Source organism: Suncus etruscus, chromosome 3, assembly GCF_024139225.1.
Source record: "Suncus etruscus isolate mSunEtr1 chromosome 3, mSunEtr1.pri.cur, whole genome shotgun sequence".
NCBI classification, from domain to species: Eukaryota; Metazoa; Chordata; class Mammalia; order Eulipotyphla; family Soricidae; genus Suncus; species Suncus etruscus.
In genome coordinates this window covers 164,819,481-164,841,697 of record NC_064850.1, presented here as the reverse complement: position 1 = coordinate 164,841,697, position 22,217 = coordinate 164,819,481, and the positions used below count along the sequence as shown (strand labels likewise).

The window sequence follows — 22,217 nt, the reverse complement described above, 5'->3', positions numbered from 1 at the left end:
TAAAGCAGATTACTTAGAGCTTAGTGGAAATTAGAACTGCATGTATAAAATGGAAATGGCTGATTGGTATCTCTAACAAAATGAGGAAGGAAGGGAGTGTGCCTGAGTCTGGCCTTGGGGATGGGCACATACAAATGTCATCCTGCTCTACTTAACATAAAGCAAGTGCCTGCAGCAGCATGAGTCCTGAAAATGAGGCAGGCCCAGCACACACCAAATCACCTGGACCTTAAGGATTTAGTCCCAGCTCTTCCTCTCCATGATTAGGCTGTGCTGTCGTTCAAGGGCAATTTCCAGCTCATTCGCTTTTTTGTGCATGGACCCCAGCTTCTCAATGGCAAAACTTTCTGGAAACAACGTTAATGTTGCAAATTCAGTAGTTAATAAGAGGAAAGAGCTGAAATAATGTTGGACCTACAAATTCTCTAAATCCCACGTGTTCTTCTGATGAATCTAAAGAATTAAAGGATAATTGATATGAAACTATGATGACCTGATTAGCCCTTGGTTGAGCATCAGATGCCTGAACGGTCTGCTCTCTCACTGCAGGCTGGCACCAGTCAAAAGGGCATCCTCTTCTCTTTCTTCATAATGTAAATAAATAAATAAATAAATAAATAAATAAATAAATAAATAAATAAAAAAAACAAATGCAGAACATAAATTTATAAATAAAATGCAGACCAGCTATAAGAATTACATAAAAATCTTAGATGAAAGTTTCCAGAGGTGTCTTCAATAAATATTTTACTTACCCATCTTCCTCATAAAGGATGTAAGTTAGGCACATAATTATTAAATTAGAGTTTTAGTTGAGTATAACTCCCCTCTTTCTAGCCCTAGCCCACAGTCATCTCTATAAAGGCTTGCACTTCACATTATATTTCCTCAGGCTACATAATAAATGGCCACATGCCCCTGGCATAAAGCCATACAAATGTAATCTCTGCTAGATCTGGAGGCTAAAAGCTCAACATCCATTTCACTGGGTAAAAATAGAGGTGTCAGATATCCTTAATTCATTCACATCTGTAAGGTCCCTTCCTAAAAGCATATTATTTACAAGTTTGCATGACTAGGACTTTTTTTCCCTAGCCGGCTATTATTACCTTACTAATAGGTATTTAGAAAAACATCACCTCAGAGTCATGAGCAAATAAATGGTCATTTAGGAGGCAGGCTCAGGTCTCTTGACCCCCAGTCAATCTATCCCTGCATTTTCCCTATACCATGTTCAATGACAGAATTGGAAAAAAACAATTCTGGGTCTTCAGTCCAGTAGAGTCATATGTACCCTCACCTCAATCCTCAAATCCTCCAGTAAGTTATAAATAGAAACACAATTCCAAAGACAAAATTCAGGCCTTTCCTAATTTTAGAATTTAAATCCAACTTAAGAAATAAGCACAAGAAGATCTACCAAGGGTACCATTCACTTCTTCAAGAAATAAAGTGAGGGCCGGAGAGATAGCATGGAGGTGGAGCATTTGCCTTGCATGCAGAATGACAGTGGTTAAATCCCAGCATCCCATATGGTCCCCTGAGCCTGCCAGAAGTGATTTCTGAGTGTAGAGCCCAGAGTGACCGCAGAGTGCTGCCAGGTGTGAACCCCCCACCCCCCAAAAAAAGTGTTCCTCTTTTTTCAAAATGCTAATATAGGCAACAAGGGGAGGGAATGAGTAACAAAATAATCCTTTAATTCTACTAAAACTACTGAAGTTCCCAATACTGGGAATTACCAGATTCCCAATAAAAAGTGAGGCTCTTTTCCTGACCATAATAATAAAACAAATGGGTTTTACTGGCTTGTGTTATCTGAGAATTTTTTAGTCCTTAAGAGTTAACCTTAATTTGATTACTTCTAAATGTGACCTTTGAGTTGGGGGTATAATTCAATGGTAAATCACTGGCCTTGCGGATGTGAGGTTGTGGGTTTGAGTCCCAGTACCACCAAAATAATAATAATAATAATATCCATCCAAATGTGATCTTTTATTTAAAGCAAAACTGTCAGCAAAAACAAACACCAATGGCTCTGGTAGGACATCAAAGTATTTGGCTGAATTAACTGCAGCAAAAACACATTTTCTTTTGTTTACACAATGTCAGTGACACAGCTATTCCATTTCTGTTTTCAATGCCAATGCAACAGGCAAACACTTTTACAAGCCACTAGACCATTTTCAGAACCAACCGTGTTACAAGCTATTTAGAACCATAAGAAAATGGACATGAATACTCTGGGTCTCCTTTTCACAAAAGTGATTCAATACATTCCACTTAATATACAGACCTAGCACTTACAGTTTCCTGGGCTACTCACATGGATCGTGTGCTATTTAACAAGGGCCTGCTTGAAAGATTCTCACTGTCTCTGTGAGTGGGGGTGTAGAAGAGGGGACACTCTCACAGAGGCCAATGGAGTGGCATACTGTCTTTGGTTCTGTGAACAACACAGCCTCATGTTGTCTTTAAGTCATGTACACCTAGATCCCGGAATGCAGACTTCTTGTGAGGCAAAGGTGAAAGTCGTGGCTCCCAACTACTGCTGCGTGGTCATCATCCTTAGAGCCAGCAATTCTTCAGTATCCATGAGAGCCGGGACTGAGGGGCTGGTGCCTTCTCATCTTGTTTCTTAGCTCCAGATGGCCTGGACTTGAACTATCTCTGAAGATTCCTGGAGACAACACTTTTACGTTTTCATGTAGTGACTAGGTCAAGTTTTTAAGAAAATGAATTTGTACATGAGACCAGAAAGTGAACAGCAGAAGAGTTTAGATTTTTCATACACGGCTCTAATTTTTCCCTTCAGTGTCAACACAGAGACAGATCAAGCCTCTGGGCAAAGTGACAGGAAATAACAGCCAATAGGTGCCTCAGCAAGGACTGAAGACTAAAAAGCAGAAGTTTCTGGGAGCACAGTGGCAGTGCTACTCACACTCTTAACAAGAAACCCAAGGGCCTGAAGGTCACTGGGAGTCACAGCCCTTTTCATGTCAGAGCTGCTGGTTCAGGCAAAGGTGCCAGTGCAGCCCAGGACACCAGGGCCTGTGGTGGCATGAGACTCCATTTATTTAGTACTTGAACTATGGTATACATGTATGAATTAGTATAAACACTTAGTACATTTAAAATCCACAACCTAACCGGCCCACAACCTGCGCCACCTCCCGCTTAACACTTTGGCGCTTTCCCCATTTGGTCTGGTGTGGCGGACAGACCTAGCCAGTGGAGCCAGTCAGACATCCTCATGATCAAAGCAACCACGGAAGAGACCAGGTTGCAAAGAGCCGCCTTCACTCGGGAAAGGTGGCACACGTGAGGCGGCACAGCCAGGTACCAGGAACCAGGCAGCACAGCTGGCATGAGGAGGAAGCGGATGCAGGAGGCCATGAGAGGACACCCCCTTTCAGAACTTTCCATGTTCACATAGAGTTTCCCTTGTCCCCCACCCCCATCCCTCACTAGAGCTCAGTTTCTGCTCACACATGCATCTCAGGGGCCCCTGCAGGTCACAGCTGCAGCTCAGAGGTGCCCACCAGGCCTAGGGCTCTGGCTTCTTCGGGGGTCAGGCCACTCTTCAGGGTTCTTCGTACTGCAGGAACCACAGGGCACAGCCAGGGATTGAGAAGAGAAGGAAGTATTAGCATTAAACACCTCACATCAGCCCACCATTCCCCTTCTCATGGACTCCCAGAGGGCCAGGGGGTCACTGTGCTCTGAAAGGCTGTCCAGCCCTACTCCGCTCTTCCATCCTACTCCTACCAGCAAGGCCATAGATGTGTCTGATGGAACAAGTCTTGATGCCACAAGAGGCTGACCATGAGTGTGGACCTGGAGAGCCAAGAGGAGAGAGATTTGGGGAGAGCCTGCCTGCCTTTGCAAGTTTTCTGAGAAAGCAAATGCCAAGCTGAGAGCTTAGCTCTGGCCAGCCTAAAAAGTGAATCTAAGTTGGAAAAACGTGAAAATTCTTGTTCAGGCAAAATGGGGAAGCTAACCCCACAAATCTGCGGGAGGCGAAACAATGCATCCACAGCCTCACAGTGTAAGACATTTAAGGACATCCAGAACAAGGCAAGCAGTCAGGGTGATTCTAGAACAATCTGGATATTCATTTCAACTCATCAAAGGGTGGCAGGAGAGAATAACCAGTGATCCTTGCAGACTGGGTGCCGAAGAGCAGAATGTCAAACTTCTCCAGGAGGGAGTTAGTGAATACCCTTAGAGAAACACATGGGCAGTTAAAGGACCGGGACCTCGTTTGCTGGGGCTTACAGCTGTCAGTTGGAGGAATAATAGTACTAAACTGTCTTAGTTTAAAGTTTTTCCCATTGTTTAGTGTCAATCAATATTGATGTCAGGATAAGGGTGAATGAGGAGCAAGACATATCCTATTAGTCCCTTCATTGGAAAGCTTGTCTAACTATATTTGCTTTAGTTTCTAAGTGAGTGCGTGTGAGATCAGAGGAAGTGTAGGGTATTTATTTTCTCTAGTTTTAGAAAAACTGGGGTTTACTACCTATTACCATAAGCTTTTTTGGATGATGTGAGCTAGGCCTCCCTGGGCGATGCTCAGGGGCTGTTCTTACCTCTGTGCCTGGTAGTGGCCCCTGGCAGTGCATAGGCAATCATGTGTGGTTCTGCTGACCTAACCAGGGTCTCTCATTCTAAAATAAACATCAGTCTATTGACCAGAATGAGACGAGAAAAGTTTGCCCCCTATAGTCTTACTTTCTTCACTTGCTAAACCTCACTTTCTCTCCTCTGTGTTTTCTAAGGCCTACCAGAGAGAAAGGTCCCACTTTCCATGACCATAGGCAGCACACCTCGAATTTGAGTTAAAACCTATGTAAGTCTGTGGGCAAAAAGATCTAAAATAGCCACGTTTATGGTAGAATGAATAAGGGAAATATCTATTGATATATGACTCTCTGAGGAATCAGCAATCTGAACAGGGGCCAATACCTAATGTATTAGTTGGTCAATCTACAAATACTTTATCAAAAATCACTACACCCTTAACATGTAACTCAGAATTCCCTTATAGAAAACTCAGAAGCATCAGGATGAATTAAAAATAATGTTACTTAGGCAGCATAATTTATAATGTTCTTAATAATAGGGTTTCTGGCCAAGATGGATATTTTATACAGATACAAAAATCTGTGAGAAGTACCCTCAAATCACATCAGAGCACACCATCTCCAAGTCTAGCACTAGTTTCTAGAGCCATGAGCAGCCATTCCTGTGTTAACTAACCTTCTTCTCTTCACCCACTCCCTCCTCCTAGGGTTCCCTGGGTTCCAGATTGAACATCAGACTCATCCAGACAAAATGTTTGGCTCAAGAGTTCTGGCTGGAGGCAAATTTAAAACTGAGTAATGGAATTTCTTCTATGGGGCTGCAATAAAAATACTATTTGTAATAAACTTTCATACTCCTTAAAGAAAGAAACAATATTAATAGCAGAAAATAAGATAAATGATTTCTCAATCTTGGCAAAGGCTATTAAAATATCTTATCCATGATCTGAATATTGTCTGAAGATATTCACATACCAGCAGGGTTAACTTGTAGTTTTAATACTCTGTACTCCTACGGACCCCTCCCTGCCCCCTCTAGTCTGGGCTTACATATTCTCTGTTACTGGGGAAAACTATAACAGGCTAAGGTCTCTTTGCTTGTCAGGTGTGTCTTGGAAAAGGGTCCATAGAAAACTTTTCCCCATTTGTGGGGGCCTATTTCCTTGGGTCTTAATGACTCCCAGACATATTTCCTCAGGAACACATTATATTGTTTCCCTCTCCTCCAAATAAAAATACCTAGGGAATGACAATCCTATATTTATCAAACTAAGTTAATTCACATTAACTTGAAAGGTGTGACATGAAGACAAGCCATGGATGCTCCCTTAAATGGCAACGTCTCTGCCTGTGAGGGCAAGGACCCAAGAGAGCAAAGCAGGGGACAAGTCAATAGTTGAAGAGGACACAGATCTTGTATAATAGAAGTCATCCATCAGAGTGGGTCTTGAGGGATAACTTAGGGGCTTAGGATATAGCATAGGGCCCTTCTCCATGCTTCCTGCTTGAATGCTCCAGCAGCAGCCTCTGCTCCCCAGTCTGTCGCATGTGGCTGTTGACCTGCCTTACACTGCTTAGCAAAACAGACCATGAAAATGCTTCTCTCAGCCACTGCACATTCTCCTATAGAGTATATTCTGTGCTGCTAATGGCAGCTAGCAAGGTCCCAAGTACTTGTGATAGCTCTCACAATGGTGCAGTGACTGCAAGGGCTCTGACAAGGCACCTCTACTGTGGACACAAAGCTTAGGAATGTCAGACTCAAAAAAACCTTAATTCTTCTTTCCATATTTCCCCTACCTGAGTTATAATGAAATAGTAAATCCTACAAAGTGTGTTGGAAGCCAAATGAATACTGGAGTTTAAGTAACATGGTTATAATAGTGTTAATTTTTCATGGTTTTGATGAACAGTTTACTGCACCTCAAAAACCATCGAGGTATTCAAGTCTCCTCACTGCTATCCTGTGTCACTTCTAGATGACCTCTTGTATCCTCCTGCTCTGCCTCTTCACTCTACCTCCCCCTTGCCTCACTTTTTGGTTATTTCAGTTTTGTCATTAAAGGCCAAGGGTTTGTTTTTATTTGATATTGAGTATTCCCTTGTTTGCCTCTCTATATACCAGTTGATTATGATCATCTAGTATTTGTTCTTATCCCTCTACCTTATTTCCTTTAACAGATCACCCAGTTCCATCCAATTGACAGCGAATAACAAGATATTTGTCTTTTCTTGCATCTGAGTAGCTCCCAGTGTGCCTATAGTTCTTCATTCATGTGTTATTGAATATTAGCCCATGTCCATTTTTTCGTTGCTTTTTGTACATGTCCATTATTTAACCGTGTCCTTTTCTTGTTTCTATCTGCCCTTTTCTTCTTCCATGTAAAATTTTATCTGTTAGAAGCAAAGGTTTTTACATAGTATCTGACTAGTACTTTTCCAGAGTGTCAAGACCATGAAATGTTCCCTCCAAATTAGGGGAGACTGTGGAGAAATGGCAATTCAGTTCTAAGAAGGAGTTGAGTAGGTTCATGGAATAGAAAGAGAAATTAGTGGTTAGGAGCAGGGAGTGGAATTGATGAAATGTTCTGACCAACTGGTAAAACTTGAGTCAGGTAGGAGAACTGCATTCATGTTAATTTAATAATTTTGATATATTATTCTGGGGTTTGAGGTCATGGTGGAAACTTAGTGGCAGGAAGGTAAAGATTATAAGGCAATCCCATTTATTTATTTTTAGTTTAAGGGCCACATCTAGGGATGCTGAAAAACTGACTAATCTTGTCTCTCTTTGTTTACGAGTAATTCCTGGTGAGGGGTATTAGGGGGCACCATAAGTGGTACCAGAGATGAAGCCAGGATCACCTACAGGGACTTTACCTCTTATTCTATCTCTCTGGTCCCCAGTTGTCTATTTGGGGTTTGGGGCCACACCCCGTGACGCTCAGGGGTTACTCCTGGCTATGCGCTCAGAAATTGCTCCTGGCTTGTGGAGGCCATATGGGATGCCCGGGGATTGAAACGTGGTCTGTTCTAGGCTATTACAGGCAAGGCAAATGCCTTACTTTTAAAGTTTATGTTGGAATTGGACTCTAGTTTGTGTAAATTCCTGAGCATGAAAATAGATTTCATATTAACTTTGCAACCAAAGCAATAAAATAAGATATGTAGTCATGGCCTCCAGTTGATAAGATGCTTGGTACTTTCCAAAGTACCTTTATAAGAATTCGGTTTTGTATTCAAGAACAGCTCTCAGAAGCAGGGAAGGCAGATTATCAAACTCCTCTATTTATTAATTCTCTCTGTGATCCTGTATTGGGCTTCAAATGGGGCCTAGCATGCAGATACAGTAGAAGAAGCACAGTCAGTCTTGCCTTTCAGTGAAAAAGTGACCAGCAAGACAGCTGCTCAGTGCAGCCAAACACTTCCAAACTCTTCCTGCAGATGCTCCTTTTCCACCCACCAGGCTTTTACTTGGGTTTCTTGCCACTGTAAAGTCTCAGAGACTACAGGGACTGCTCCAGATCAGGCTCTAGTACAGCAGGTGTACTGATTTTAGATTCACATCCACCTGACAGGATTTAGGGTCTATTGTAGTTCTGATAGCACATGCTTAGGTTAGGCCTTATATCTCTCTCCCAGTTCCTAAACTCTTATATAACCCTGCTCCAATACTTTTTCAAGAATGTGTCAATCTACCCCTGACTCCAAGACCCTAACAAGGATTTCAGAGGTTGAAAATGCTTACTACCATTCATAGTCTTCCTTTCGGTACTAGATCTTGAAGCCCATCTGAGATTCCAGCAAGCCCAGCTGGGCCCAAGAGTCAATGTCAGCTCTGTGCTGCTCTGGTTCCTCTACATGCTTCTGCCATCTAGATGGGCACTGAGGGTGGCACCTTCCCTACAGACCTCAGGAGAGCTCTCTGAAAAGCATTCACTCTACACCTTTATTTAGGGAGGCCCATTCCCTCCTGGGCTTGCTCTAATTATCCTTGTGTCTAATTACTCTATATTCCATTCAACCTGGGTGAATGCCTTAGAGAAGGGGTCAACATCTTTAATGAGCTGTAGGAAAAATTAGGTGCTGAGTAAAGAGGTTGTATGGAGAAGACCAAAGTTTGGCTGAAAAACACTGGTCTCATTAAAGGTCATTTTAGTTTATTGTGTTCCAGAGCATTTGCTTTAAAGTCTCTAGTCTATTGTTGTTAGCTTGATCTATACCCTATCACCTTTAAAAGAATATTAAGTTATTTTCATGAGAAGTAAAAAATAATATAAAACATGGAGGCAATTTTATGGAAACTTTCTGAAGGTTTTCAAATGCTACCTCAGAAACGAAGACCTAAACAAAGTCAGAGCTGAAACCATTCCTCTCAAGATTTCCCTAGAACAGAGTCGATCTTTGTTGTCAAATTCAGTTTTTTTTTTCAGATTCTATAATTCTCTTTTCCTATGACTATCTATGCAACAAATAGTTGGGCAGTATCCCTCCATATTTTGCAATAGGAATAATTTTGTTACATTAAATCTGTGTGAAAAATTGAGTCAGTGAGATGATAGAGAAAGTAAGGCAATTGCCTTTCTTGCAGCCTACCCTTGTTCAATTCCTGGCATCACACTATGGTCCTCCAAGTATCACCAGGGTTTGCACCTGAGCACAAAGCCAAGAGCAACCCCCAGAGCATCAGTAGGTCTGGCCCAGTGCTTCCGCATCTATTCATTCTCTTTAGAAGGTGGGCGTATGTGAAGAGACCTAGAGATATTTATGGTGGGGCCACTGAGACTGAGTGTTCTATGATATAGTAACAATGTATGCTTGAAACATGTTAGTAAATCATTGTGCCTCAAAAAAAAATGAATCAAAAAATGTATGTCACATGCCCTGGGAGAAGTTCGTAAGAAATAGAGTGAATGGCTGAGAATCTTAGGAAACTAGACTCTTAGGAACTAGAGTTCCTTCCCTGCAGTCTCTGGAATACAACTTCTACCTCTTCCATTAAGAAACCATGCTTCTAGTTCTATAAAGAAAAAGAAATTTAAAAATGAAGAAACCAGGCTTGTCAAAAGGGTGAGCAGCCTGAAGTGTTCACCTAGCTGAGAAAATGGTTGGTTGATTGTTAAACACTTTAAAAGGATCACATCTCTGCAGAACTGCCACTTTGAACCCATAAAGTCACATGTCACAGGTGAAGCCTGACCTTCTTCAACAAGAAAAGGGGCATGAAAGCTGGGTTCCCTAGGGAAAGAAATGGGGCGGACTACAAGTCTCTAATCTCTGCTCTTTTCTTCCATAGTGGCCACAAGTGAGCACATATAGAGATCAGTTTCTGAAAGAGGGTCTAAGAGTCAAGAGCATGATGAGGACTCCTTCTCTTGTTCAGCCAGCAGGACCCATCCTGCAGAATCATCCAGAAGAGGACCATTCGCACATCAGCCATACATATATGGGATAGTTCACATATAGGTTTTGAATGAAAAATCAAAATTAAGGAAACCTAAGAGGACACACAATCCTGACATTAAAAAATACTATGAAAAAAGAAACCAAGGAAAGGAAAATGCCTAGAGCTTTGAGAACACTCTGATTTGGTCTGATCCACCAGCCAATTGATGAGACTCAGAGGCAGTAAAGAACTATAGTGCAGTGATCATTCTTCTGCAGGTTAGGAATCAACTGGAAAATAAATCATTTGACTCAGTGAGACCCTGATGGCACCCTGAGAAAAGCCAGGGTGAATGATGGGGAGCTGTCAGTCAATAAAGATACTGTCAGGAGGCCCTGAATAGCCATGAATTTCAGACTCCCTTAGGCGGGCTATCTGGAAATGGCAGGCACTTTCCATAATGACCATTTTAACTGTCAAACTTTCAGCCTTTTATTGCCAAGCAGGTGGACTCTCCAGGCTCTTCTGAAAATTCACTAGATCTGGTCTCAAGAGCCTCTGCTCTTCCTGAGCCGTATAGAGTGGGAGGGCAGGTGCCATAGGGTAGGGAATGGGGTGACTCTTGAGTGGCCAAGGCACTTACATGATTTCCGATTAGCACGGGACCGTTTCCTCTCACGAGGCACCACTCGCTGGCTGGGCACTTGGGTGGCTGACTTGACAATGCGGTCCATAATCTCATCGGCCGCATCATCTGTGACATTGGGTGAATCATCAGTCCCCATGTTCCATGAACTAGTGGATCCTGGAGAATGAATCAAAGTCAGAAAGAAGGAAAATTTGCAAGGCTAGGTCAAAAGGAGGACAGCTGAGTCAGAGTTCAAGTCTGGGTCTGACCCAACCAGTGTTCAGTGACTCCACTGCATGGAAACCATTGTGACCCTGGATTCTTAGGCTCCAGGTTCTAAAGTGTCACAAATTCATGTTCTGAGCACTATGCCACACCCCTCTCTGTTCTTGTCTCTGCTGCCCTCTATCTTCCCACCCCCTAGATGACCAATCACCAGCCAATCACAGCCATCCACACCCATGGTTGCTGTGTCTGTCTCTCGATGTCAGCTAAATTCTAAAACATAAACTTGATTTGGAATCATTGTTTATTTGTTGAATGCCCAGTCTTTAGAAAATCCTTACAGGAACTGTTCTCTTTGGCTACAAAGGGGTAATTGATTGTTTCTTTGCTGTAATCACCTTTTTCCTGACCAGAAGTGTTTAAAACTGTGCAACTGCAAGTCTGGTATAAAAGCATATAGATGAGGAAGAAGAAAACAACTAAAACAGGAGTTCTTAGCAAGGTTAGTTAGCTTTGTTTTTCTCCCCAATAAGCTAATGCTATCTTTATATGTCAGATAGCTTCCTTGTGAAATCTCTTCATAAGGCTTGTATTTTTGAATGATGCTATACAATGTACTCAAGAGTGAATTTCCTTGACCTAGACTTCTTTCTGTAATAGCGTGAAAAGCCTCACAATGTGCCCCAATACTGTCACAAGTGCCACAATCGGTGTGCGAATGAGAATATGTGTTTGTGATTGGCTCAGACTTAGGAAGTAAAAGGCTAAAGCGATTTGGCCAGCAATTTGCCAAGCCCTGTCTTACTGCAAGAAGGCTCCTTCACAAGAATTCCTCTTCTACGAATGAATTCACCCTGACTTTGTGGAGTACTGCTTGCTTTGAGATGAAACTGGGTCCAAAAGCCAGAGTGAGGGAAAGTACTATTGTTTCACAGTGGAAAGGCAAGTTCAAGCCTCTGCAGAAACACACCGACTGAATTCACTGCCATGCCCTTGTGATCCATGACAGCCCTCCAAGCACAGAGAAAGCTGCTGGCAGCAGTTACCTCTACTGGCCCGGCTACGCAGGCGCACTCCGACAGGCGTCGCATCCTCCAAGGCCGGGGACGAGGTCTTCAGCACCGCCTTCATGTTCTCGTGCTCAGCAGCGTCCTCGGCGTAGCTCAGACCCTGGGGTTGGCTCGGGGGCGCTGGCGAACTGCTGGAGAACTTGCCTGACTGTGAAAACACAGCAGGTTAAATCGTGAAGTTTCCTTTGCAAAAGCCAACTCAAGTTCAAACAACGGAGGGGGACCACCAGGTCGCTGAGCCTTTGCCTCTGTCTGTGACAGGCCCTATGTTGTCTGCAGAGTGTCTGGCAGCCAAGGAGGTTGCCACTGCTCTACGGACGGGTCCTCCAAGCAGAAGGAAAAGCCCTTGCTTTCAACAGAAACGCCCCACAGCAATCCCCGTCCAGCCCACTAACAGCATCTCTGGAGGAAAAATTCAGAAACCAAAACTGTTCCTAGCACCCTGGTATGACAATTGAAATATGCTCTGTTCATGATCAAGTGCAACAAGCCTTACTGTTCTTTTGTTCAATGTAATGCTAGCAATGTTCTTCTGTGCCCGTTATGTTCATGGAACTTTTTAAATGGGATTCAGTCAGTCACTGAGACGGCAGATATGTCTCCCTTTAGAAGGAAACAAAGGACCTCCAAGCTTAAGTGACTAAAAAGTTCCCAGAAAGATTGACTTCAGGGCCCAGATCAGAACAGGATACAAAAATGCATGCAGAAACTGATTTTGGCCAATACTCACAACGTCTGGTTGTGCCCACAATTTAGTGGTTTTAATAAGCATCACACACACACACACACACACACACACACACACGATACTCGCTGATTCTAGCTGAGCCTAAACATGCATCTATATGCCTCACAGGAGATCGCTAGAACATTAGGCCATGTGTCTTCACATGCTAGACATCTGCATGAAAAATGAAATGTCAGATTGACATCTGCAAAGAGCAGCTCTATAAATTCCTGGCTTCCTCTTTTCATCCAGTGTCTCAGCATAAGGCCCAAGGCCAGGACAGATCTGTGGCTTATGCCATGTGCAAGTCAGCCCCTCTCTCTCCCAGGGCTCTGACTCACACTCTGGTTCTGGCATCTTCCCCAGGGACAGCCAAAGGGGTTCTGCCACGCCACACCTGCACATGCTCATCCCAAGGGATCTCGGAGATGCCAGCACAGAGAACTGACCTGAGTCAGAGGCCTCCCATGGCAGGACCCTCTGCTCTGGCCTGGACTTTAGTCACTTACTGCCCCACTTTTCTTTGATTTGAGGGCTCTTCCTATGTTTTTTCTAGAATACTAGTTTCAGATTTGAGTTTCTAAAGGGATCAGATGGGGTGGAGGGGAAATTTTCCACTTTTCCAGCTGAGTCAATCACTCTTGACAAAGTCTAAGACTCTGGGAAGCTTGGAAAATGCAGTCAGCTCTTTCATTCCTGACACACACACACACAGCATGATGGGTAAGGAGGTTAGTGACCCCACTGGGAAGCGTCCAGAAAATGTCCATGCATGGTTTAAAGCACTAAATGGTGCTGACTGCTCATGCTGCTATGTTAGCTCTAGAGCACACCCTAGAATGTGGCATTGTTTCTGTTCATAAATAGTCGTACCTCAACTTCATCCTCTTCGTCAGTCTACCCGAGAGGACGGGAAAGAATGGAAAAAGATAGAAGTGATTCTTAGAAAGCACAGAAATCAGCAAAAATGGCATCACCCAATGTCACATTCAATTCTAAATAAAGAAATGGGCTTCACTACTTGCGTACGCCCTCTTGATTTGGAAGGGTGCAAGGTCCTACTGCATCGTGTTGCCATCCTCACCATGACATCCTCACCAGTCATTCCCTCCATGACTCCCCAGACCAGTTCTGAGTAAATTCAGGAAGGTGTTACAGAACTCCAGGCCAATCTTCTGAGATGGTGAAATTAATATCCAGTCTCTCTGGTTCCCTGCCCTCAGCATGCCCTCAGACTGCCAGTCAGCGTGCCCTGGTCATGTCCTGCTGGCATGGCTCTGCAGGCAGCTGCCTTTTTTGCTTATCACCTGCCACCCCATCCCCCTCCCTATCTAAGTGTTAGGTTGGAAACCTCTGTTAGGTTTCTGGGTCTTTACCTCTGTTGATTCTTCCCTGTACTGTCACTATAGGCCAAACAGAATAGTTCCTATTCCTTTTCATCCTTAATTCCAGAGACATGAAATTAAATCCCCTTAAAAATCTTATTGGGCCAGTGTGTATGGCATTTTCCTTGGGTGCAGCCATCCTGGGTTCAATCCAGGTTGCAGGATGTAGTGAATTCATCACATTTTAAGATTTATAATGCCTAAAATGGCCCTCCCTACTTCGGAGGGGTAGACTGGACCACATGCAGCTATGCCAGGGCTCTGGCTCAGGAATAATTACTATGTCCCATGGACTCAGGGGACCATATGTAGTGCTGGGGATTAAACTGGGTTGGGCTTGTTCAAGGTAAATACATTAATTGCTGCAGTATTTCTCTGGCCTCTGAACTGCCATACTCATAACTGTCATCAGAAAAATCAACATAACTTTGAATTAAACATACCTTCCTAAAAATAGTATAAATTATGACAATTAGCCACACTCAATTTAAGTGTTTCCACCTACTTACAAGGAGAAACAGCAAATTAGACAGAGTCTTTTTGAGAATGAAATAAAGTTTGAGGGAACTGAATTGATAAAATGCTTCCAGTTCACCACATTCCAGACTGTCCCAGAGATGACAGTCCTCATTTATGGCTATATATAGGCTTGCTCCTTAAGCTAATTTATTAAACCAGGGAAGTTGTCATTTTTTAGTAGTATCTGTGAAAGAAACTGCATATACAACTTTCTAGCTCTCTCGATGTCCCCTAAGTCAGCCTCTTTTTATTTTCCCTTTTTTGTTTTGCTTTTGGATCATGCCCAACTGTGCTCAGAGGTCTGGTGCTGGAGTCTGCCATATGCAAGGCAAACACCTCATCTACTCTACCACTACTCTGGCATGAATAATTTCCTTATCACAGAAAATCAGAAGAAGAAAGAGGGAAAAAGCCTTACCCAGGGTTACCACTACTGCTCCTGAGGCGGAGTATAAGGTTGATAATGTGAACAACAAATTTCCAAGTATAAATAATAGCTGAAAGGGCTCAAACTGCTTGATCTGTGCTACTGTTTTGTTTAGAATCAGTTTCTAATACAAAGATCAGGAGTTTCTTAGCTTTGTACCAATTTTATTTGAGAAATAAAAGAAATATAAGAAAGAAGGGCTTTGCATTAAAAAAAAAAAACAGGAAAATGAAGGACAGGTACACAAAGCCAACATACTCTTTAAGGTAGCTTCAGAGTTGACTTCTATTTTTCCTCAAAAATAATGCTTTTCTGGGACTAGAGAAATAGTACAGCAGTAGAGCATTTATTTGCCTTGCATGTGGCCAATCCAGATTCAATACCTGGCACCCAATATGCTCCTCAAACCTTAGAAGGAACGATCCCTGAGTGGAGAGCCAGGACTAAACCCTGCACACTGCCAGGTGTAGTCCTTCCAAAACTAAACAAACTAAAGAAAATAATATTTTATTTAGGATAATGTAAGTGCCTACCATTACCATCTCTATTTCACTTAGATTTTACATAAGTTATTTATGAAACAATTTCCTCTAATGCTTGCTGCCATCTCTAATGTTCAGTTTGAAAAATAGAGCTAACCCTGGGGTCTCTAGCACATGTAGTGTTATGGGCACAATTAAGTGACTAGTTTTCTTGTAAGAAATTTAATCTGTGTCTTTGCTGTTCTCTGGCCAGATCAAGATGTGCTTGGGTAGGAGTGTCATTATTGCACTGACATCCTTGATGTTCAGTATTAGCCCTGGGAAAATCTGAAACTGTACTTTGCCTCAAAGGGACAATATCCTAATCTGCCAGCAGATGGCAACCTTTCAATACGAATTATGATACATCCGCCCCTACAAAACAAATTGAGACTGGAAACCCTAAAAAACTTATATATATTCTGTACATATTTTAATAGGAATTTAAATATTTCAGAATCAAACATACACTAGAGATACTTTGGGTTTTTTGGGGGGAAGTATGTATGTGTGTTGTTGGTGGTGGGTTTTTTGTTTGTTTTTGTTTTTTGTTTTTTTTTTTGCTTTGAGGCCACCCAGCAGTGCTCAGGGGTTACTCCTGGCTTGGTGCTCAGAAATTGCTCCTGGTAGGCTTGGGGCACCATTTGGAATGCTGAATATTGAACCTGGGATGGCTATGTGCAAGGCCTACTTACTGTGCTATTGCTCCAGCCCCACACTAGATACTTTTACCCCTTTTTATAAATAGGAAAGCCAAATGTTTTCAGAGGGACAGAATTTAAAAATTAGTGGGATCTGTAAAGTATCTCAAGAATTTGGCAAGCAATTATGATGTTTTTCCTAACTATAAGCATATTGGTCTTGCAATTTTCACTCCCCAATGTGTCTTATTTCCAAAAAATAAATAAATAAATAAGTAATCCTATTTTAAAACTTTTTACAAGACTATTTTAGAATAAAATGTGGACCACAGCTTGTTTCCCGAGTTGTTATCTTCCAGTAAGCCAAAGATTCAATTGAAGACAAATTTCAGGAGAGGAGACAGAGGCAAAGAAGATGGAACTGATCTTCAGAAGTGCCTGGGAGAAATGGCCTCTGCTACAGAAAAGATAAGAGCACCCCCCCTAAGGACTCTGGGAATTCCATGAAAACAGATCTGGCTGGGTTGGGTGGTGAAAATGGTCCCTGATGCTCTTGAGAATGGCTCTAAGTGGCCACTAATTTCAATATGTTTTATTTCCATATGAAGGTCAGGCCCCTCAAGAACATGGTTAACAGTATTTTTCTATTTCTCCAACATCAACCAACACCCATCTGGGCCTAGGAGGAAGCCTTACTAACATTGTCTTTTTTGTTGGTGTGTTTTTTGGGTCACACGCAGCAGCGCTCAGGAGTTACTCCTGGCTCTACACTCAGAAATCGCTCCTGGCAGGCTCGGGGGACCATATGGGAGTCCGGGATTCGAACCACCATCTTCTGCATGCAAGGCAAACGCCTTACCTCACGCTATCTCTCCGGCCCCACTGACATTGTCTTTTATTGTTTTAGTTTTTGGTAATACTTCACAGAGCTTCAGATCCACTTCTGACAGTCATGCTGGATGGCTGAGGGAGACTTTGTGGATTGAACTAACTGAATCAAGGCCTCCAGTATTTTGCAAAGCATGTGCTCAGCCCATTGAGTACTCTCTAAGAATCCTGACTTCTTCTTAATGGACTCTGTTCTTCCGAAAAGAAATCTATCTGACTGAGTTGTTGTTTGCAACTCTCAAGATGATGGTACTCCCTATCCCTTACCAGTTTTACCTATTTAATTCCCTAAGTCACTAAATGCCAATGCACTTCTCAAATATACATCAATGGATGGGATAAGAATCATAATGGCCATCAGAATGAGATTCCTGTACTGTGTGTCTTTGTTTCTGTCTGGTATCTCCATGTATACCTTTCTCTACATTTAAGAAGCATTTTCCATCTGAATGACCATTGCAACTAATGCCTAAGAAGGATTTAGGGCTGAAGGATGAAGTTGAAGGAAAAGCCCTGAGTGGGGAAGGGTGTAAGAAATGCAGGGACTACAGGACTCAATTCTCTATTCTGGGGAATCTTTTCCTATTTGATATTCTGTGACTAAGAAGCCCATCAGATTATGTCTTTGAGACGATCACATCAATTATTTCTTTCTCTAGATAATGCCTAGAATGGGTGGGTCATCTATGTATCAACTGATTTGTTATATTCTTTATTAAGAGAATTCAAATCCTTAATTCCAAATCAATAATGTTTCTTCCTCTGATGAGTGGCACTACCTTTTTTCTCTTTTCTTTTACAATATTATCTATATTACAAGAATTACAAATGGGATCAGACATTCAAGGTGGGCATCCTACAATACCATACGTAAGGTTATAAGCCCTCCACTAGATACATCTTTCTACTTCTTGGGTATATAGCTGGTTTAAACTGATCTGTTGAGAAACAGTTTAAGAGAACTAATCAAATGAGAGTTTTTTTTAAATGCTAAAACAAAAAGAAAATGCAGACACTGGGCTGGAGCAATAGCACAACAGATAGGGCATTTGCCTTGTATGCAGCTGGGTCTGATCCCCGGCATCCCATATGGTCCCTCGAGCCTGCCAGAAGTTATTATTATTATTTTTGTTTGTTTGTTTGTTTTGTTTTTTGAGTCACACCTGGCAGTGCTCAGGGGTTACTCCTGGCTCTAAGCTCAGAAATCGCTCCTGGCAGGCTCGGGGGACCATATGGGATGCTTGGATTCAAACTATCGTCCTTCTGCATGCAAGGCAAATGCACTACCTTCATGCTATCTCTCCAGCCCCTGCAGGAGTAATTTCTAAGCACACAGACAGGAACACCTGAATGCTGCCAAGTGTGGCTTAAAAACAAACAAACAAAAATGCAGACACTAAGCTGGGATTTTTTTTTTGGTTGGGAGTACTTTCAAAATAAGGGGGCCGGAGAGATAGCATAGAGGTAGGGCATTTGCTTTGCATGCAGAAGGATGGTGGTTCAAATCCCGGCATCCCATATGGTTCCTGAGCCTTCCAGGAGCAATTTCTGAGCATAGAGCCAGGAGTAACACCTGAGAGCTGCTGGGTGTGATCCCAAAACAAAAAATAATAAAAAATAAAAATAAAAGACACAAACAACTGTGTGTTCATGAAACTTACATCAGTGATCATCTTCCCTCTGGTCTTATTTCTTTCTCTGTGGTTGGCCCTTTTCTGTTTCTGCTGCAAAACCCTTTCCCTGGTTGTCCGATATTCCAGTGCAAATTCACTGATGATCCTGCAGAACTTGTTTATATTCACTTCCCGTATTGCATAAGGCGGATGGCCCATAAAGAGCAAAAAGGAATGGAACCTGCAATGAGAACCAAGACTGGCAATAACCTTAAGACAAGAATCAATAGTCTAACAATTTTTAGTAAGAAACTAATCAGCCAAAGACATACTTCTTTACCCCTGGAACTGGGAGTCTATTTTCATGTGAAAATGTAACCAGAAGTTCAATTTTTTTTCATATTTGGGAAGTGGTACCATCCTCAGTGGTAGGATTTTAAGTCGTGATCTTTCTTTTATCTGCATTTTACTGGTTGTTTAAAATATATAAAATCTCAAAAAATGATAAAGTACTATTTGAAGGAAAGTAGTGAACTATTTCTAATTATGTAAAATAAAAAATAAAGAAATGCTGCTGGAAATTCCTGGGGAATATGTTTTAAGAACTACTGGACTAGACATGCAGATGTTATGAATAATATGGTAATGAATGGGTTCTAAAATGCTTATAAAATTTCCTCTGAGTAAACATTTTGAAATGTTCTCTTGTATTACTACATATAATCTTAATCAGGACACATTAAATTAACACAAAAGAAACCCATTGCAGCTATTTAAATTACAATTATAATTACTGAATTCTTTTGATCACTATTTTTGTAAAATATTCAATATTTAGTCATCACTGAAAAAGAGAAAAGACAATAAGAAGCAGACATTTTTATATAGAACATATTAAAATAAATGATATTATCACTAGTAGATCTAAAACTTTTAGGCTTTGATCAGGGTGATTTTCAACTTGAATACAGATTTGTTTTTTAGGAGGTTTTGGTTTTGGGTCTTAGGCCGTAATGCTCTGGCAACCATGCAGAGCCAGGGATCAAACCAAGGCTTCAAACATATACACATTGCTTCACACGTAGGGCTCTACCCTACCAGGGAGCCATATCGACAGACTTGGGTTGGTTTTCAAATGGGAGACATTGTCTACTGTGGTTAGAAAGAATAAAGCATAAGGCATATATTTATAATAAATATGCATAATAAATAATAAAGAAAAATGTGTTTAATCTTGCATTGCTAGTTGCATATTCAGTTTCAAACCCCAGCAGCATGTACAATCTCCTGATCATTACCAAAAGTGATCCATGATCAGAGCTGAAGCCCTGAGTGGCAGTATCTTTTTTAAAATTAAAAAAATAGGGCCCAGAGAGATAGCACAGCGGTGTTTGCCTTGCAAGCAGCCGATCCAGGACCAAAGGTGGTTGGTTCGAATCCCGGTGCCCCATATGGTCCCCCGTGCCTGCCAGGAGCTATTTCTGAGTAGACAGCCAGGACTAACCCCTGAGCAATGCTGGGTGTGGCCAAAAAAAAACAACTAAATAAATAAATAAATAATAAAAATAAAAAATATATTCAAAGCATATGATTTACAAAGTTATTTACAGTTGAGTTATAGACATTCAATGTTTCAGCAACACAAAAGAAGAAAAAAACTTTTTTGAAAAATGTTTTTAAGACCAAACATGCTAGTTAAAATTATTCAACTGCCAAGACAACATATAAGCTATCACAATTTTAGATTATGCAAGATTTCGTAGTTAAAATTTTTGTAATTAAAATTACAAGCAACCAAAAGGAAAAACACAGATAAATTGTACTTCATCAAGATTTAAAAATTTTGTGCACCCAACGGTATAATCAAGAGTGGAAGCCAGTGGGGCTGGAGAGATAGCATGGAGGTAGGGCATTTGCCTTGCATGCAAAAGGACGGTGGTTCAAATCCTGGCATCCCATATGGTCCCCCGAGCCTGCCAGGAGCAATTTTTGAGCATAGAGCCAGGAGTAACCCCTGAGAGCTGCCAGGTGTGACCCCAAAACCACCCCCCCAAAAAAAGAGTGGAAGTCAGGTGGCCAGAGTGATAATGCAATGGTAGGGCACTTGCCTAACATATTATCAGGATTTGGTCCCCAGCATACCAGACAGGCCCCCCAGGACCAACCATCACCAGGAGTGATCCCTGAGTGCAAAGCCATAAGCAACCCCTGAGCATCATTGGTGTGATCCAAAACCCAAATCAAAAAAGTGAAAGTCCATGTGAATTAAAATAATTGCAATCAAACCACCATGCCTAAAAAACCGTGGGAGAGGGGAAGGAGGAGGAAAAAAAGGAAAGAGAAGATGGGGAGGAGAAAAAGAAACTGAGAGAGGGATAAGTGTCTGCCATAGAGGTAGGCTGGGGGTGGGGTGGGGACAAGAGGGTAACAGGAAATTGGGGGTGGAAAATGAACACTGGTGAAGTGGACGGGTGTTGAAACATTCTATGACCAAAATTCAACTATCAACAACTTTTAAACTCTATATCTCATAGTGATTTAATAAAAAAATTTAATCCAGTTCATGTCTGTCAAGAGACTTGTATTCAAAACATATAAAGAGATCTACAGCTTCACATTAGAAAAGATGAATTTTTAAAAATGGGTACAGGCCATGAATTCCTGAAAAAAAATAATAAAGTAGCTAATTAGCACCTGAAAAGCAGCTCAGGGTCATTAATCATTCAAGGACTGCCAATTAAAAGCTCAGTAAGGCTCGACTCCACACTCAGAATGGTTCTCAACAAAAAGACAAAAAACACAAGTTTGTGTGAAGAGGTGGTGCAACTGGAAGCCTCACAGAGCACAGAGGAAGGAACTCAGCTACCAGGGAAAGTCCATTCTAAAACGAACACAGGGTTGCTCTGTGCCCCAGCAGAGTTGCTATATGTTCAGACAGAAGAAGCCCTGTTTGTTTTCATTACAAAGAAAACTTTTTATACAAATGTGCAGAATGGTGTCAAAGTGGGAACAAGTGCACCACAGCAAATGAACAGCCGGAACGTGGCACTTCTCAGATCCACTGCTTTAGCCCCACTACTGCTCTGCTTTCATATGCCATGACAGCAACTTCACTAATTCCTTGTGGACCCTGAAAAATCCATCACAGGGCCTCAGTCCTCTCATGTGGTATGTCAGGCACCTCTGGGTGACATGGAGACGGCCAAGCTGAGTCCTCTAATGATAGAGCTGCTCATGGAGCAGGGAAGCCTCTGAGCTGGGAGGGCTATGGGCCGGCAGATGCCAGTGGCCAGCAGATTCCTAATGTCCATTACATTTTACCTGAGATAGTTGCATGGACATCTGGTTCAACCACAGTCTCTCTTCCTAACCTTCCTCAGAGAAGCTTTCACTAACACTCCTATTCACTAAACAGCAACTAATTATCACTTCCTGCCCCTCTAGACTATACTTCTACTTCCTTCAGAAGGGCAAAGGAAGTCTTTTAAGGAAAGCGAGCATTTCAAGCCTTTGTGTCCATTGAGTTGATAGTTACAGGGACATGTGAAATGAAGGTCTGTGCTTTGGAAGGGCCTGGTTTCTCTTTATCAGTGTCATGAGGCAC

At 42.0% G+C, this 22,217-nt stretch overlaps 2 protein-coding genes across 4 annotated transcripts in view; one reads left to right on the top strand and one right to left on the bottom strand.

Moving 5' to 3' along the window:
* Positions 1-22,217, top strand: part of RPRD1A (regulation of nuclear pre-mRNA domain containing 1A) — a 1,137,547-nt gene that overhangs the window by 388,454 nt on the left and 726,876 nt on the right. The gene's annotated exons all lie outside the window — the stretch shown is intronic.
* FHOD3 (formin homology 2 domain containing 3) overlaps positions 1,974-22,217 on the bottom strand; it is a 514,974-nt gene continuing 494,730 nt past the window's right edge. For both annotated transcript variants that reach the window (XM_049769642.1, XM_049769643.1), the window contains 4 exons: positions 18,662-18,854; positions 11,869-12,040; positions 10,613-10,774; positions 1,974-3,595 (listed from right to left, as the gene is read on the bottom strand). In XM_049769642.1, coding sequence (XP_049625599.1) covers positions 3,513-3,595; positions 10,613-10,774; positions 11,869-12,040; positions 18,662-18,854 — 610 coding nt within the window. In that variant the 3' untranslated portion in view covers positions 1,974-3,512. The remainder of the gene's footprint in view (positions 3,596-10,612; positions 10,775-11,868; positions 12,041-18,661; positions 18,855-22,217) is intronic.